Here is a 17675-nt window from a genome sequence, read left to right as displayed (position 1 = left end):
CAAAGAAGTGGTTTTTACTAAAAAAAATAGTGTGCAAAGAAGGTGTCATTCTAATGGCAATGGCGATCACCTCTTCATTGCAGCCAAATTTTTTCCCTGCGAGCATCCTTTTGAGGTCTGATAACAAGAAAAAGTCGCTGGGGGCCAGATCTGGAGAATACGGTGGGTGGGGAAGCAATTCGAAACCCAATTCATGAATTTTTGCCATCGTTCTCATTGACTTGTGGCACGGTGCGTTGTCTTGGTGAAACAACGCTTTTTTCTTCTTCATATGGGGTCGTTTTGCCGCGATTCCGACCTTCAAACGCTCCAATAACGCCATATAATAGTCAATGTTGATGGTTTTTCCCTTCTCAAGATAATCGATAAAAATTATTCGATGCGCATCCTAAAAAACAGAGTCCATTACTTTGTCCGCGGACTTTTGAGTCTTTCCACGCTTCGGAGACGGTTCACCGGTCGCTGTCCACTCAGCCGACTGTCGATTGGACTCAGAAGTGTAGTAATGTTTCATCCATTGTCACATATCAACGGAAAAACTCGGATGTATTACGAGTTAACAGCTGCAAACACCGCTCAGAATCATCAACACGTTGTTGTTTTTGGTCAAACGACCAACACGTTCCTTTGATATCTTTAAGGCCTCTGCTATCTCGATCAACTTCATGTTACGGTCATTCAAAATCATTTGCGGATTTTTTTTTGATGTTTTCGTCGGTAACCACCTCTTTCGGGCGTCCACTGCGTTCGCCGTCCTCCGTGCTCATTTCACCACGCTTGAATTTTGCATACCAATCAATTATTGTTGATTTCCCTGGGGCAGAGTCCGGAAACTCATTATCAAGCCAATTTTTTGCTTCCACCGTATTTTTTCCCTTCAGAAAACAGTATTTTATCAAAACACGAAATTCCTTTTTTTCCATTTTTTCACAATAACAAAAGTTGCTTCACAAAAGACGCTCTATCTCACAAACTAATTGACTTGCAGACGTCAAATTTCGACACGAATCATTTGAAGGTAGGTATATAAACATATATATAAAAATAATATGCATTTAATATTAGCGACACCATCTATGTGTCAGACCGGGGACTTATCAGTCAACCTATTAATATGTTATCCTCAAACATGTTTCAAGAGCAAAATGTTATGTTTCGACGGGGAACCGGTCGGTACTAAGTTCGATTTTAGCAGCTAAAATCAAAAATAAATCTGCATACACAGAATAAAATTATAGTTTTTTGTGGCAAATTTTATTATATGTTAACTTGATAAGGAAGGATCCAATGCAAAATGTTTATTTTCTGAAAAGGTTGGTATTAAGTTCGCTTTCAGCCGCTAAAATCGTAAATAAATCTGTTAAATCAGATTATTTTCTGCTTCTGCAGAAGCAGAATTACAATGAGAATGATCCGAAGCAAAGCAAAAGATTAACCTCTTTACATTGAGTTATTAAGTAAAACCGTGAAAAATGGCTATTTTAGCGAGATAATGCGAACTTAATATCGGTCTTAAAGTGAATTATTGATGAAAATCAACCGTGAAAAAATTACTATTTTTACGCGATAATGTCAACTTAATACCGGTTTTTATATACACACAAAATAATATTATAATTTTTGAGCTAACAATAAATTGTTACAGAAAATTTTGAAGTTCAACTAAATTTTTGTTGATATAACAAAATGTTTGTTGATATAACAAAATTAGTTGCTAAAGTGACTAAAATCTTAATTGTATTTACAAACTACGTTGTTAGCTCAAATTTAAACATAATTTTAATTGTATTGACAATCAAATTAATTGATATTTTTTGTGTGCAAAATATTCTAGAAACTACTTTGAGTTACATTTTAGATCTAGGTTAGGTTAGGTTAGGTGACAGCCCGATGTATCAGGCTCACTTAGACTATTCAGTCAATTGTTATACCACATTGGTGAACTTCTCTCTTATCACTGAGTGATGCCCGATTCCATGTTAAGCTCAATGACAAGGGACCTCCTTTTTATAGCCGAGTCCGAACGGCGTTCCACATTGCAGTGGAACCACTTAGAGAAGCTTTGAAACTCTCAGAAATGTCACCAGCATTACTGAGGTGGGATAATCCACGGCTGAAAAACTTGTTGGTGTTCGGTCGAAGCAGGAATCGAACCCACGACCTTGTGTATGCAAGGCGGGTATGCTAACCATTGCACCACGGTGGCTCCCAATTTTTAGAATTTAAAAATTTTATAAAAAACCTACTGCTGTTTTTAGCAACTTTTCAGCTATGAGTGTATAAAGGCAAAAAAATAACGCTTGGAAAACGTGTACCAGTGTTGCCAGGTTAGGGGTTTTCCCTCCAAATTTAGGGGGTTTTTCACGTTTAGGGGGATTTTTAGGGGTAACATTTATTTGGGGGGATTTTTGGGGGTAAAAAAATATATTGGACCTATTAAAGTGGAGCAATTCTCAAGCAAATTCGGAACAATTTTGGCATGAATTATGAGAAAAAAGAAGCGGGAAGTCAAGAAGAAGATCCTAAATCAAAAATTTTCTGTTGAAAGGGCATTTTTAATATTTGACACAATTAAAAACAATCGTATTTGAACTTAGCAGCTGAAAGCATTTTAAGAGTAAGCCTGCTTTTTAAATTGATATACATATAGTATAATTACATCCAAATAAAAAATAATTTCCTTAAGGACGAAATTTTAAACAAACGAAAATCTCTCTTGTTATAAAGTATTTTCTTAAAGAGCAAATTTTATTTTTTATTTATTTCAAAGAAATAATTTTTAGCATCAAAAGAAAACTTAGTTTGTCCAAAATTCCGTTTCCCAGAAAAAAAAAATCTTCTTTCAGTATATATATTTGTGTTAAATTCAATTTTTAAAGTGTATCACTACGGGATTTTTTCACGAAATTTGGGACCCTTTTTTGTACTTTTTACATTCTTAAATTTTTTGGGGGTTTTTGAAAAAAGCCTAGACCAATTTAGGGGTTTTTTTCTTAAGATTTGGGGGAAAGAATCAAAAATCACCTGGCAACACTGACGTGTACCGAAAACGCTTTTCTTTTGTTAGAATTTCTTGAATTTCTTCGAAAATTGAAAACTTATCACAAACAAAATTCGTTTGTTACAAAATTTTTATTTTTCCAATAAAAAAAAAATTGAGCCAACAACACAGTCTATTTCGTTTATATCAAGAACTGTTATTTTCTGACTTTAAGTCTTTAATAAGACACATTTTACAGTTTCATATTAAAAATTTAATATAGTAGTATGTTATGTGTAACACCTTTTCGGAATCTTCCGAACATATCTGGAATATATGTAAAAACAAAAAACAAATCTTTTTGGTATTCGGTCGAAACAGGGATCGAACCCACGACCCTTGGTTTGCAAGGCGGACGTACTAACCACTGTTCCACGGTGCCCAACTAAATGTATGTTTCTGTTAAATAAAATTTGTAATATCGGCTCGTGGGCGCCGAAAACTATGCTATATAAATATAAGTTATAACGATAATTGTCTATTGATGACAATAACAGCTACGTAGCCCAGTGGATAGTGTGTTTGCTTACGTGTATCACAAAAATTATATACTTTTCTTCCAAACAAACTTCCTTACAGCGAAAAGCAAATGAAAAACAATCTTTGTTATACCCTAAACCACATATTTAGTGGTCAGGGTATAATAAGTTTGATCGGCCAAAAAATGTGCCTACCAGAAATATTGATTTTAGACCCCATAAAATATATACCGATCGACTCAGAATACCTCCTGAGTCGATCTAGCGCTTGGTGTCCGTCCGTCCGCCTGTCCATGTATTTGTTGTTCACAGGATTCCGTTCGCAATTATTAACCGATATGGATGAAATTTGGTACAGGGTATTTTTGGGCACAAGGACGAACGCTATTGAATTTGGAAGAAATCGGATCAAATTTGGATATAGCTCCCATATATATGTATCGCCCGATTTCGACAAAAGGAGTCACGTTACGTTTTTTTACAAACCGATCGTCATTTTTTATTATTAGTTCTAAGGATTACTTTATTCAAAAGATCACTTTTTAAGTAAGAATGTTACTGAATTAAAACCTATAATTTTAGAAACATCGATTTTTTCTATAGAATTTTTATTGCATTTATTGAAATGCACAGTTTTCTATTTTTGTTATATGAAATATTTTTGGTTTTAATCAAAACATGTTTTTATTTTTATTTTATCGTATAAAAGGTTTTTCTGTTTTTCGAGCTTATTTGTTATTTTTATGCGAAACTGAATTCGTTGTTCTCCTTTTATTGAAGTGAATAGTTATGCATACAAATTTTGTTTGTTTTTTTTTTAAATGAACTATATATTTTTTTGGTTTTGTTTCTATGTTTTAATTTAATATTATTTACATTGCAGATTTTTAAATTGCAGGTGCCGATTATGACAAGTTTGTTGTGAGGATTTTTCTTAATATTTTATTGACAGGCCTTATTAGATCGTTAACTTTAAATTAATTTAAGAGAGAGCATTATGTGCCCTCTCGTTCTCCCTTTCTTTAAGATTACCTTTGAATCCTAAGCCAAATATTCCCTTTTTGAATCGTTATCGCCATTAATTTCTACACTTATTAAACAACTTTAAAATAATAGCAAATACGAAAAACAAACTTCTTTGCTTCCATTACAACAGAATCAATACGTATATCATCTAGGTAGCGATCATTGTACTTGAGGTGCGCACCTGCCTTTATAATTTTATTTGTCTAAAGAAATATGCATTCGAAATCGGTTTTGAACGTCAAATAACCCGAAAGATATTGCAGCCATTTCACAGTTCTAACAACTGAACCATATTCAATATTTTGTAAATTTCCGGAATAATAATATAATAAAAAAACTTAAATTTAATTACTATTTCGCTGGAACCAAAAAATGTGCGACAAGTCTATTTATGACCTTAAAAACTATTTATTATTGAATATTCTTTGCAGATCCCCCTCACAATGTAATTTCGATATTGTTTTTGTTCAGATTTTAAAGATCAACTTACATTCTTACCTGGTAATTTTTCGTGAAACACTTTCACTCTCATTTAAAGAAAATTATATAATTTTTAATTAAGTTTGAGTTTAATAAGAGATTATGTGATCTCACCTTTATTTAATTTTAATTATTTTGTAATATTTCTACAAACAACGATTATAGTCATAATTTTGTCAAAACATAATACGTAAAAATATACGTAATAATAAATTTGTTCCATATATAGGCATTTAGTAGTATTAAAGATCTAGAATAATTTAAAAACAAAATTAAAATTGAAATACAAATAAAAATATCACGAATATCACTTCGAAAATCGTACATTAAAAAACTATAAATAAATATATATGTATATAAGCTTAAAGAACTTGAAAGCCTTCAATAGAGTCTAATCTTCATCGCATGGAACACATTTCAAAATGGGTTCTCATTTCCAGTCTAGAATACTGTATAAAATATAAATTAAAATTCGTCTTCGTTTTCGAATAGCGATATTATACGTCGATGTTCAGCCTCTCTATCTGTATCGCTTTGGTCTGGACCAGTTGATGGTCCATAAACATCATCACTGGCAGCCACTTTTGTATTGTGCTGTAATGCATTGTGAATCTCCAAAGCGTCCAAAGTTTCGAATAACAGATTGCATGTTGGACAACGAGCACAGGGAGTATTTAGTAAAGCATTATTGGATGAATTCTGTATTTTTGTAGTGTTATTGTGCAGTAGTTCCAAAAGGGGTGAAACGTGAGATCTTCTTGTCCTTGTAGTGGTTGTAGTAGTTGTCGTCGTTTCGAGTAAATCTTGGCGCACAGAGATTAGTGGTAAATTATCCAATACTGGAGTTGTTGAGCCCAATGTTAATGGTGACGGGGTTATAGGTTTAGCAGCATTTTGTAATTTTTCCAAAAATGCTAAACGTTCGGGATTTTGAGTTTTTGGGGCAGTTGATGGCGATATTGGCGATGTTTTCTTAGTTATATCGGGCATAGTGGATTGATTGAAACCACTAGTGGCCAATATAGCAATGGGCTTTTTTAAAATCATTTCGGATCTTTCGATTTCGTGTAAAATATTATTACTTATATTAATAGGTGTTTGTCTAACAGGTGCCGTCGCCGGTGTTGGGCTAGATGATAGTATTTTGTCTTGCAAAAATGATGAACCGATTACAGTTTTATTAACTTTTTGATTCGATTGTCCTGTTTTGGAAGCCAATGAAGAACTTATGACATGCAATATATTATTACTTTCATTAATCGGGTTAGGACGTCCATCCGATGTATCCACCATACTATTCAATACCTTTTCTCTTTTAGTTTCAGTTTCTCTTTTCTCAATTTCGGGAGATTCTTCTGCGATCTCTGCATTTCTACTCTGTAGAAGATCTGGTAACGTTGTTTCAATTAAATTCTCCTTAAGCCAAATACATGTCTTCCGTATACTGAATATCATACGTCTTGTAAACTCATGTGGAGATATTTCTTTGCAACGTTTGATGTACATAAGATTTTTAATCTCTTCGAAAAACTCCGCAAATTTAAAGTCTACACAACTCTTCAAATGTTCTTGTATCGTCTCTTCGAACATGAAACGGCGAGAACAATATTTACACTTATGTTCTTTGCATGTAGACTCTATGTTAATATTAATTAGATCTTTTAACTCATCCAAATCCATAATATCATCTTCCTGGAACATTTTTTCCTTATAGGAGAAAATATTATTATTCTTCAAAGGACCATTGGCACCGGTTGTACTTTCGCTATTAGATTCTGGATCGTCGTATTCATCGCTTGATATATTTCGAGAAAATTCATCTTCGTAGTTTTGTCGTTTTTTAGAGAAATTGCCAGAAACATTACCACCGATAGAATTCTTTTGCCTTCCATTTCTGGCAAGTCCACGTATACGCTCATAGGAATCCTTATTGTCATATAATTCCAAAAGATAGTTTAGGCAACTTTTCGTTTGATTAGTTAAAACACGCGCCATATTACTGTTGTCATTAACCTGTCCACTTGTTATCAGCCTTTTATTGACTTTGTTCTGATCTTTGTAAAAACATGAATTTGTCGTATTTGCATCATCTTTTGGATTATTTGTTGGTTGTGTCAGCAAAGAATTCTCATTAATGGGAGTTTTATCATTTTCTAAAAGAATATCATTTACGGCCTTTTTGTAGTTCCACTCTTTATTGCCTTTGAGAATTTCCTTGTATTGTTTCACGGCCAAAAAATTTAGGCATATTTCAATAGCCTTTTCTCGGAATGTAAAGGCGTGTTTTAAGTAGGATATGCACAATGCACATATATGTTGTGGAAGACCATCGTCTCTTGTGATCTAAAAAACGAAATAAAAAATAATTATTAATGATTGAAATTGAGTAACAGTTCTTCTGACTCACTAAATTTTTTAAGAGGGTATAACACAAGCTTACAATTGAAATTGTTATATCCCCGAACTTTCCAAAATCTTAATCGAATGTAACTTATCCTATAAATAATCATGTATAGTAAGTACACCGTAAATCAGCAATATAATTAACGGAGACCATTATAATTTGGGACAGAAGTATTTATGATAAATCTTGGACATGCAAAATATCAGTCATATGGGATCAGATGTAGAAGTAGCTGTTAAGAAACTTATTTATGATGACCCTTGGACATACGAAATATCAGTCATATGTAATTAGAATTAGAAGTTGCTCTCAAATATAAAACCATATTTATCTTTCTATTAACCAGGGCCAAAAATTTAGAAATGCTATTGGCTGCATCTAATATAAACGTAACATTTATGCCAATATATGGCATCTTTTCAAAACTACCCTATATATAGAAATGAACAATAAAATTTACGCAATAAAATATATCTACCTAGGTTATGGTTTGTTAATGTTTAGTACTTAATTACCTTTAATCCGGTAGTATCTTGCATTAGCTCATAAATGGGCGATTGCCAATGAAGAAAATCCTTGGAACTAGCATGGAGATAGGCAGGAATTTTATCGAATATATCATAATCGGCAGGACTTCCACAGACACGACACAGATTCCCCCAAGGCGACGACGATGTCATTTCAGGAACTTCTCAACCAACAAGATTTTTTATTATTTTATGAAGCAACTTATCTGCAGTATCGGGATATTTCACTATATGGACAAAATCCTAAAATAAAAGTTTCAAAATAATTGAAATAACATTTCGCAAATTACAAATTGAATAGTGTGTTTTTCCAAAACATTTCTAACATAAGGTGAGTACTAAGTTCGAGTTTAGACGCTAAAGTGAAAACTAAATCAGTAAAAAAAGGCATAAAATTATACATATTTGTTGTAAATTTTATTATAACTTAATGGGAAATAGCCCATAGCAAATTTTCACAAAGTTTGTATTCCTTAAAATGGATTATTAAGGAAAAGTAATCGTGAAAAAATGACGATTTTAGCGGATAAACTCGAACCTAATACCCACCTATAACTGCGAATTCAATATAGAGTCAATTTTATTTGATTCGTGTATGCAGGAAGAAAATATTCAAATTCAATATTCAAATATTCATTGATTGGACATTTCATAATTTCATACAATTTTTTGTTTCGCTCTAGCTAACCGGACGAAGCTACAGATGTTACTGTGGGAGTATATGCCGCTAATGTAATACTTTTTGGAGGATATGTCGATATAATACTTCTCTCTACAATCTTCACAACATTTCGTATATGAGATTTAGCGCTTGTAACATTTAATAATCACGCCTATAGTACTAAATGATTTACACAAATATTAACCAATCTTCTTCAAATTTGACACAAGATATTTCTGTTTAGTACACCGCAAAACGGGAAAATATTGGCCATAACTATTCTAGTTTAGATAAAGTTATTGCCCCAATGCTTTTCTAATTTGGTACAAGAAAATAATTTATAATACAATTTGGACAAGCAAAATGTCGGTTATGTTATAATGAGCACTAGCTCCCAGATGCAAGAATCAATCGATTTCCAAAAATGTATCGTTTTTTTATTAACCTGGGCCATATAATTAACGAATCATTTTCTGATTTGCCACAAAGAAATTTTTTATGATAAATTATAACAATTAATTGATTTTCCTGCCCAAATATTAGAAAGTATAAATTGGAATGCACGAAAATAAAATATACAATTATCCATGGATTAATCATGTATCATCAATCATTACCTTTAACAACAATATTAAAAATCCGACCGGTATATATTAATTTATGTATAAATACATAAAACAAAAAACACAGAACATTTAGATACACATATATTTCACAATATTACTGTTGTTATTATTATTGCTTTACGAAAGGTTGACATAACCATATGTTAGAATTGTTTGACAATTGATTTTTCTTAGAACTATATGTGTCTTGCTCTGATAAATGCTGATTATGACCAGGGATGGAAAATGCAGTACTATAGTATTTTTTTCAATACTTTTTCACCCCGGTCAGTACCGTAGTACCCCCGCGAATGATTTAGTACCTTTTGTGTAGATATTTTTGAGTCGATATCAGATTTATGGTACAATAGCTTTGACAAAATATATTTTGAGAAAGTCTTTATCAACTTTATTTGCTAATAGTCTTTTACAAATATGGCAAAACAGGCATGTTCATGTGGGAAGAAAATCTCGATTTTGTAAAAGACATAGTCAAAAACAGGATTTTATTGAACTTCAAGAATGTTTTAGTCGAAAAAAGAATGCGATTCTAGATTATCGATTTTTTATTTCGGTAGAAAATGTTGTCAAAATTTTATTTCTCTATAGAATTTTTGCAAAATTTTATTTTTATAGAAAATTTTGTCAAAATTTTATTTCAATTGAAAATTTTGTACAAATTTTATTTCTATAGGAAATTTTTGCAAAATTTTATTTCTATAGAAAAAATTTTGCAACATTTTTTTTTCTACAGATTTTTTTTTGCAAAATTTTATTTCTATAGAAAATTTTTGCAAAAAAATTTTATTTTCTTTAAAATTTAGTCTCTTGACAATAATTTTCCAGTGAAATTTTTGTTGAAATTTAGTAAAAAGTACCTTTCCGCTCAAAAAATACCTTTTTTGTACTTTCTTAAAAATTGTATTTTACATCCCTGATTATGACTAAAGTAACTTTAGTAAAGTTACATGTTAAACCATCAAAACGCAACACTCCAAAATGAGTGTGTTTATTTTATGTATAACAATGCTTACTCGTTGCATTTGCGGTGTCATACAGAGCTATGTTCTTTCCAGAGATTGCAAAGTGTGGTCGATTAATGTACATACGTACAGTATCGTAAAGATAAAAATTCGATGTTTGTATAACAAGGTGGTGTCGTTCAAGCATCTAATACTACGTTCACACACGAAATATTGATTTTAGCACCGAAATCTTTTTACACATCTCAAGTGCATTTTATTTGATTCGTACATCCAGGAGGATGTTGATTGACCCTATCAAAATTTCTTCTATGGACCGTCTTGTATGTGACAGTAAACAGAAGCCTTTTTTAAATTATTTTTCTTTTTGGATATTCAGAAAAGAAAGAGTTAGAGTGTGAACAAATTAAAAATATAAGAGGAAAATTATAATTTTTTGAAGATTATTGAATAATATATTCCAATGAATTTGGCGTATTGGTTTAAAGACACAATTATTTCTTTTTGTTTTATTGGAAGTAAAAAGGGGTAAGAATAATATGCTGAATTTTTACATAGTAAACTTATGGTGCTGGAATTACATGTTTTAGCTAAGAATATTTTGTTTAGCGATTGAGATTTATTGATTAACTTCGAAATAAAAAAATAAATTTATTTCCTTTTTTTGTGTTGTTAAATGATAAATGATTAATTATTGATATATTTTGGCATAAACCAATATGTAATTCAAGTACCACAAGTTTTCTATGATCATGTGTTTCGGGTGAAATGACGTAAAATACCATTTTTTTATAAAATACCTTTTTTCTTCATAGCAACATAATATTTACATCACTAATTGTAATACAATTTTATAAAAATATCGTAGTCTATCCGAAATGTGATGAAAAAAGTGTTAAATAAAGAAAATAATAATTTTTGGTCGTATACAGATCTTTCTAGATAGGCCAAGGCCCCCTTATGGTATGGTATAGAACAGTCAAACGAACCAGGATCTTGTGCGCAATCTTTGCCTGAATTACACATGATATAAGTTGTCACACTGTTTTGTATATAATTGTTTAGTGTCTCAAAAAGTTACAAAAATTGAGATACGTTAAATTACAAAAATTGAGATACGTTTCGTCCATGTTAACCTGTTTGTGTCCACAACTAGTAAAACAAAGTGTCTCAAAACCTACACTTAATTGCTATCTTAAAACTAATTTAAAAGAAACTAAAAATAAATAATATTAAATATACACTACCCAAATGCTACTTGAACATACAATACCTTAAAAGTAATATCTAAAAATTTTAAAAAATACGTTTAAAGCAAATAGATGAAATAATATAAAAAGTACGATATAAAAGAAAATCAATATTTATTGCACTGATAAAAGACCAGATTATTTTCAAATATTAATACCTATGTTGACCAAATATGTACGTATATATTTGTCTTCATATACTATAATTAAAATTGTATAATTATATATATGAATATCTAAAATTAATAAAAGAAAAACTTTTTAAAAGAGAAGAGTTATTTCTATGTTCCAAAAATTTAAAATTTTCTTAGAAAGTAAAAAAAGAGAAAAAAATGTAACGGTCACTGATCTTGAAAAAGCGTTACAATTTAGGGGAATTTTACAAAGTCATACACGCAAAAAACGTTTGGAAAACGTGTACCAACAACGTTTTTCTTTTGTTAGAGTTTTTTGAATTTCTTCGAAAATTTTAAATTTATCACCAAAAAATCGTTTGTTACAAAATTTTTATTTTTCCAATAAAAAAAAATATTTTTGAATCAACAACACAGTCCATTTTGTTTATATCAAGCACTGTTCTTTTCTGACTTTAAGTTTTTAATAAGACACATTTTAAAGTTTATAGTAAAAATTTAATATAGTAGTATGTAATGTTGAACATCTTTTCGGAATCTTTCGAACATATCGGGAATATATGTAAAAAAAAAAACAAAAACAAACTTTTTGGAGTTTGGTCGAAGCAGGGCTCGAACCCACAACCCTTGGCATACAAGGCGTAGCAACCACTGCTCCACGGTGCCCAACTAAATGTTTGTTTCCGTTAAATAAAGTTTAATCGGCTCGTGGGCGCCGCAAGCTATGCTATATTAATATAACTTATATGGATAGTTAGCTATTGATGACAATAACAGCTACGTAGCTCAGTGGATAGTGTGCTGGCTTACAAATTGCATGGTCCGCGGTTCGATTCTCTCTCCAAGCGAAAGGTAAAATTTTAAAAATTTATAAAATCGTATAATTTCTTCTACATTGTTTGTATTACAGAAAAAGGCGCTAAGAACTAAAAAACCTCGTGGAAGTGAGAAAGATGTGAGGGAAAATGCAATTAGCCAAAAAAGATTATTTTTTGAGTTAGTCTTTATGAAATTGTTTTTACATCCTGGAAAAGAGTAAACGTTTATCACAAACAGTATATACTTTTCTTCCAAATTAACTTCCTTAAAGCGAAAAGCAAATTAGAAACAAACTTTGTTTGTCTAAAATTTCTTTTGGAGGAAAGAATTATTTTTTGGCGTGTACGGAGTTCGAACAATAGTGGATGATTTTTGATGTCACTATATTTGGTGACCGTTGCAGTTTAAAATATTAATTTCTATTCGCAGCCGTTATTTTATATGGCACATCAACTAATTTAAAATCTCGACCCTCAGTGAAAGAAGAATCCCTCCATTCGACGAGCTAAGCTGCAGCTACTAATAAATCCTCATAAATTGAGCAGGGAGTTGTGACATTTTTTTCACCCGGCAACATGGGACAATTTTTTTACTTTAACCTACAGTTACAATTTTGGACGCCTAGTAAAATGGGAAGATTTATTTTGTTCTAACGTATAGCCATCCATGATTGAGTGACACTCATTACATCTCTGCAATAGATCTGAAAGATGCATTCTGCAAATTCCTCTGGAGGAATCAAGCAGGTCATTGACAGCATTCACAGTCCAAGGAAGGCCACATTACCAATTTAAAGTAATGCCCTTTGGACTGTGCAATGCTTCTCAAAATATGTACAGCTTAATGGACAAGGTAATTCCTCCAGAGTTGAAACCGAATTTCGCGTATCTGGATGACACCCACATTCGAAATTCACACGGAGCTATTAGACATTGTCTAAAAAGAAGCAACTAATGCAGGCCTGACCATCCATATGAAAACGTCTAAATTTTCCTACACCTATTTGAAGTACCTTGGGTATATTGTCGGTTATAAATCAAAAATCGATGCACCGCTTAACTCTAGGATAGACTACTTGGTCTGGCCAGACCAAATTTGACTTTGAGCGCTCAGTGATCGAAAGCTTATCGCATATCCTAGGGTTAAGAACGCAAAAGATGTCAGAAAATTCCTTGGTACCGTAGGATGGTAAAGGCGTGGAATGGTAAAAGTCAGGATTTTTCTACTCTAACAGCGCCACTGACAGCCACGATTTTTCAAAGCCATTCTTCAGTGCAGAGAAATTATTCTACAACTGAAAAAAAATTTGATAGTTATCCTGGCTATCGAGCGATTTCGACAGTATGTCGAACCAATGGACTTTACAGTTTTAACTGACCACTGCAGCCTTCAAGGGTTGATGAAGCAAAATTCCTAAGTGGATGCCTCGCAAGGCGGAGTTTAAAATGACAACGGTATACGTTCAAAATTGAACACCGAAAAGGGACTAAGAATATTGTGCCAGACGTGGACATAGAAGAAATATCTACTGGACACACAAACACCAAAATTATTTAGATTTAATTGACATGATACAGGAAAACCAAAAAGTTTTACCTGATCTAAAAGTGTGTGAGGGAATTGTTTATCTGTAAGTTATATTTAATAGGTAAGGTGTTGAGTCAGAAGAGGAATCATGGAGAATATGGTTACATGTGGCATAGACCAAAGAAATAATAAGAAAATCTCACAATGAAAATACCATTTATGCGCTTTACAGACTATCAGTTATTCCGGACGACAGTGCTCGTGTCGATCTTATCCCATATATTGTGCACATTATAAGTTAAGTCCGAAAGCATAATCGATACTGCTACATGTTTATGGGATCGATAACACATTTTTCGATTATTTATTCATCGCCGACAAGTCGTATCGATTCGACACACTGTTAGATTCTTTACAAACACCGACATTCCGTCCGGAATAACTGATAGTCTGTAAAGCGCATAATAGAGAAGTAACAAAGACACCCTACAATGAAGGGAAAATTTCTATCGACAATCCATGGTCACACAAATCAAACAATATTTGAAAAATTGTGATACCTGCAAAGAATCCAAACACCCAAAGCAAACATTGCGACCACGAATGGGCAAAGAGGTAATCACATACAGGCCATTCCAAAAGATCTACATAGATTTTAGGGTCTTATAAATATTTAGTTTTATTGTGCTATGTCACAAAACTAAATTTGTCTTACTAAAGGCAATGCATAACAACAACTCAGGTCACTAAATTTTTAGTGGAAGAAATAATACGTAAATTTGCTGTGTTAAAAATTATTCACTTAGACAATGTTTTGGAAAACTTGTCTTCATTATCGTGTTTTTCCAGATTTGTCATTTACATCAAAACAACCCTCAAATATGACACTAGCAAAATTCATTTTACACATCATCCAAGCTGTGTCGAAGTCATAAAATGCTTTCAGGCACTAATAAATTGCCTGGTGGTATATATAAAATTCACATTTAATTTCCAATTATTGACATATTTTTTACGTCCCAAGCATAAGGGTCACTTTTAAAAATCGCTGGTGTAGCCGAACAAATTGAAAAACATTAACTGGCAAAATGTACAATATGAACCATTGAAATTATAAATTGCTGATTTCTTTGTTTACCTTTGTTGACGATCACACAAAATGTTTTCCTTTTGGGTTTGTTTATAAATACGACACAAACCCACACATATCCACCAATTTGGTCAAAAGAAAACACATACAATTCATTTATAGGCTATACACATTATGCTCGAAATCTACATTTTCGAGATTTGAAATCTACTTTTTATAAGGCAAATGACAGTTGAAATCTAGTAAAAGTGGATTTTGGAAGTGTAATGTGAATGAGGTATTATCCTCTTTATTTCTTTTTTCTTTCCCAAACACTTTTACACTTCAGAGATTACGTGAAAAGTAAATAGTGACAGTAAACAAAAGCCAATACTTCTTTTAAATTATTTTTCTTCTTGGTTTTGGCGGCTGTCTGCGTTATCATAAAGAGCTATGTTCTTTCCAGAGATGCCAAAGTGTGGTCGATATATGTACATACGTACAGTATCGTAAAGATGAAGGTTCGATTCACTATGCTTTAATAACAAGGTGGTGTCATTCAAGCAGCTAATACTACGTTCACACACATTGGAAGTAACAAGGGGTAAGAGTAATCTGCTAAGTTTTTTTTAAAGCGCTTTACAGACTATCAGTTATTCCGGACGGAATGTCAGTGTTTGTAAAGAATCTTGCAGTATGTCGGATCGATACGACTTGTCGGCGATGACTAAATAATCGGTAAATGTGTTATCGATCCCATAAACATACAGTAGTATCGATTATGCCTTCGGACTTAACTTATAATGGGCACAATATATGGGATATGTTCGACACGAGCACTGTCGTCCGGAATAACTGATAGTCTGTAAAGCGCATAACAATAGTAAACGTTTGGTGTCAAGGCTCCTTTATGGTAACCCAATAAACACAAACGCTTGAAAAATGCTAAATATCAACAATTTTTCAAAGGATTAAGGTAATATTCAACTTGAGAAATTGTTGAGAAAATTCCGTTCTCAACAAAAAACAGATATTACCCTCAACAGTAAAATTCAACACATTAGCAATAATTTCTCAAGTGTTATCCTCAAATTGAAACGCCTCGCTACTGAATAATTTCTCAAACAATTTGCGATGCGAGTCAAAATAAAAATTAACATTGTTGCAAATACTTTTCAACCAAAATTTGTATAAATGATATCCCCACTTCTAATTGAAAGTCAAAGCCAAAATTCTATGAATTTTGTATAATTTATTCATTTTCGTCAAAATAAAATATATAATAATACACTACACTACATAATACAGTACAATACTAATTGAAAAATAAATGTCTTATTAAACATATCAACAAATAAGAACAAAACAACAAAACTTTAAATATCTTAAACATAATTTGTAAACACTTTTGCATAGATAATTCGATTTCCTTCCTGTTGGTGTCATAAAACTACATTAAAATTAATTTAAATGCGGGCAATTTGAAATTAAGAACGTGCTCGACCGCGTGTTAGAATAGATTTCCAGCAGAAGGAATTCACATAATATCAATTTTAAACTGATAGGATGTAAACTAAACTGACGATGTGATGCACATATTCATCCAGAAGTTAATGATATGTAATAATATCAAGTTTTTAAGAATTTTAATTGGTTGCACTTTGAAATGTTTCTGGAAACTTTTTCTTGTATATAAGCCACTCATTTTTCATCGGTCAGCTTTTTAATGTTTGCAAGAATGTACCATCCAAAGATTTTAGTTTTCTGCAAAAAGATTTAAATTTAGTGACTTCTCTAAAATGTTGCTTTAATTTTTATTATAAACTATTTGAAGCAGTTCCACTTAATTGTCCAACACTTTTTCATCGGTCAGCTTTTTAATGTTTCCAAGAACGTAGAATCCATAATTTTATTTTTCGGCAAAGAGATATACATTTAGTGACTTCCTTAAAATTTTATTTCATTTTTTATTTTCATATTATGAACTATTTAGAGTAAATTCAGTTATTTGTCTAAAATTTTCCAATTCTTTTATTTCTTCCAATTGACCACAAACTTCGTTGCACAAAGAAGTATTCAAATGCATTTTATGGTAGTGTTTTGTCAAGTTTTTCTCATATTATCTTCAACACCTTTTCAAAGATTTCGTCAACATTTTGGCAAATTGGAAGCAAACAATTTGAAGTTGTGTTGAAGATGGGTTGTTTCAAATCAAGTTGAATTTATGTTGAAAATTACATTTACCCTCAAACTGAAAAGTTGATGCATTTGAAAAACGCTCATCCTGTGTTTATTGGAAATGTATAGAACAGTCAAACGAATTCACGCCAAGAACCAGGATCTTGTGGGCCATCTTTGCCTGAATTGTACGTGGTGTCAACACACTCATAAGAGGAAAGCATCATTCTAGGCGCTAATGAAAAATAAGAAAAATTGAGGTACGTTGTTATCGTCCATGTTAACCTGTGTGCAGCGTTACCGTTGGGAATTTTCAAAAAGTGGCAAACGAAAGAAAAAGTGGCACAATTATTTTTAAAAAGTGGCACAAATTTGACAAATTTAGTGTAAAATTTTAAAATATAAGTTTTAATTTAAATTATAAGTTTTGTTTTCTTTTTTCAAATAGTTTAAAAAAAGAGTAAGAATAAATAAAATGGTAAAAATTATTCAA

General features: G+C 31.9%; 1 protein-coding gene across 2 annotated transcripts; it reads right to left on the bottom strand.

Moving 5' to 3' along the window:
* Nucleotides 1-5095: 5095 nt before the first annotated feature.
* On the bottom strand, nt 5096-15091 carry LOC142226263 (uncharacterized). 2 transcript variants are annotated; one of them, XM_075296162.1, is made up of 3 exons: nt 15074-15091; nt 7945-8199; nt 5096-7368 (listed from the first exon to the last, which is right to left on the bottom strand). In XM_075296162.1, exons 2-3 carry the CDS (start codon nt 8107-8109, stop codon nt 5491-5493), a joined length of 2043 nt encoding a protein of 680 aa, XP_075152277.1. In that variant the 5' UTR covers nt 8110-8199; nt 15074-15091; the 3' UTR covers nt 5096-5490. The 2 variants fall into 2 exon arrangements, with proteins under 2 accessions (XP_075152277.1, XP_075152276.1); XM_075296161.1 differs by lacking the exon at nt 15074-15091 and adding an exon at nt 9235-9439.
* Nucleotides 15092-17675: the final 2584 nt, after the last annotated feature.

Source organism: Haematobia irritans, chromosome 2 (assembly GCF_050003625.1).
Source record: "Haematobia irritans isolate KBUSLIRL chromosome 2, ASM5000362v1, whole genome shotgun sequence".
Taxonomy (NCBI): domain Eukaryota; kingdom Metazoa; phylum Arthropoda; class Insecta; order Diptera; family Muscidae; genus Haematobia; species Haematobia irritans.
The sequence above is the reverse complement of the archived record's forward strand: the minus strand, read 5'-3'. Positions and strand labels throughout refer to the sequence as shown.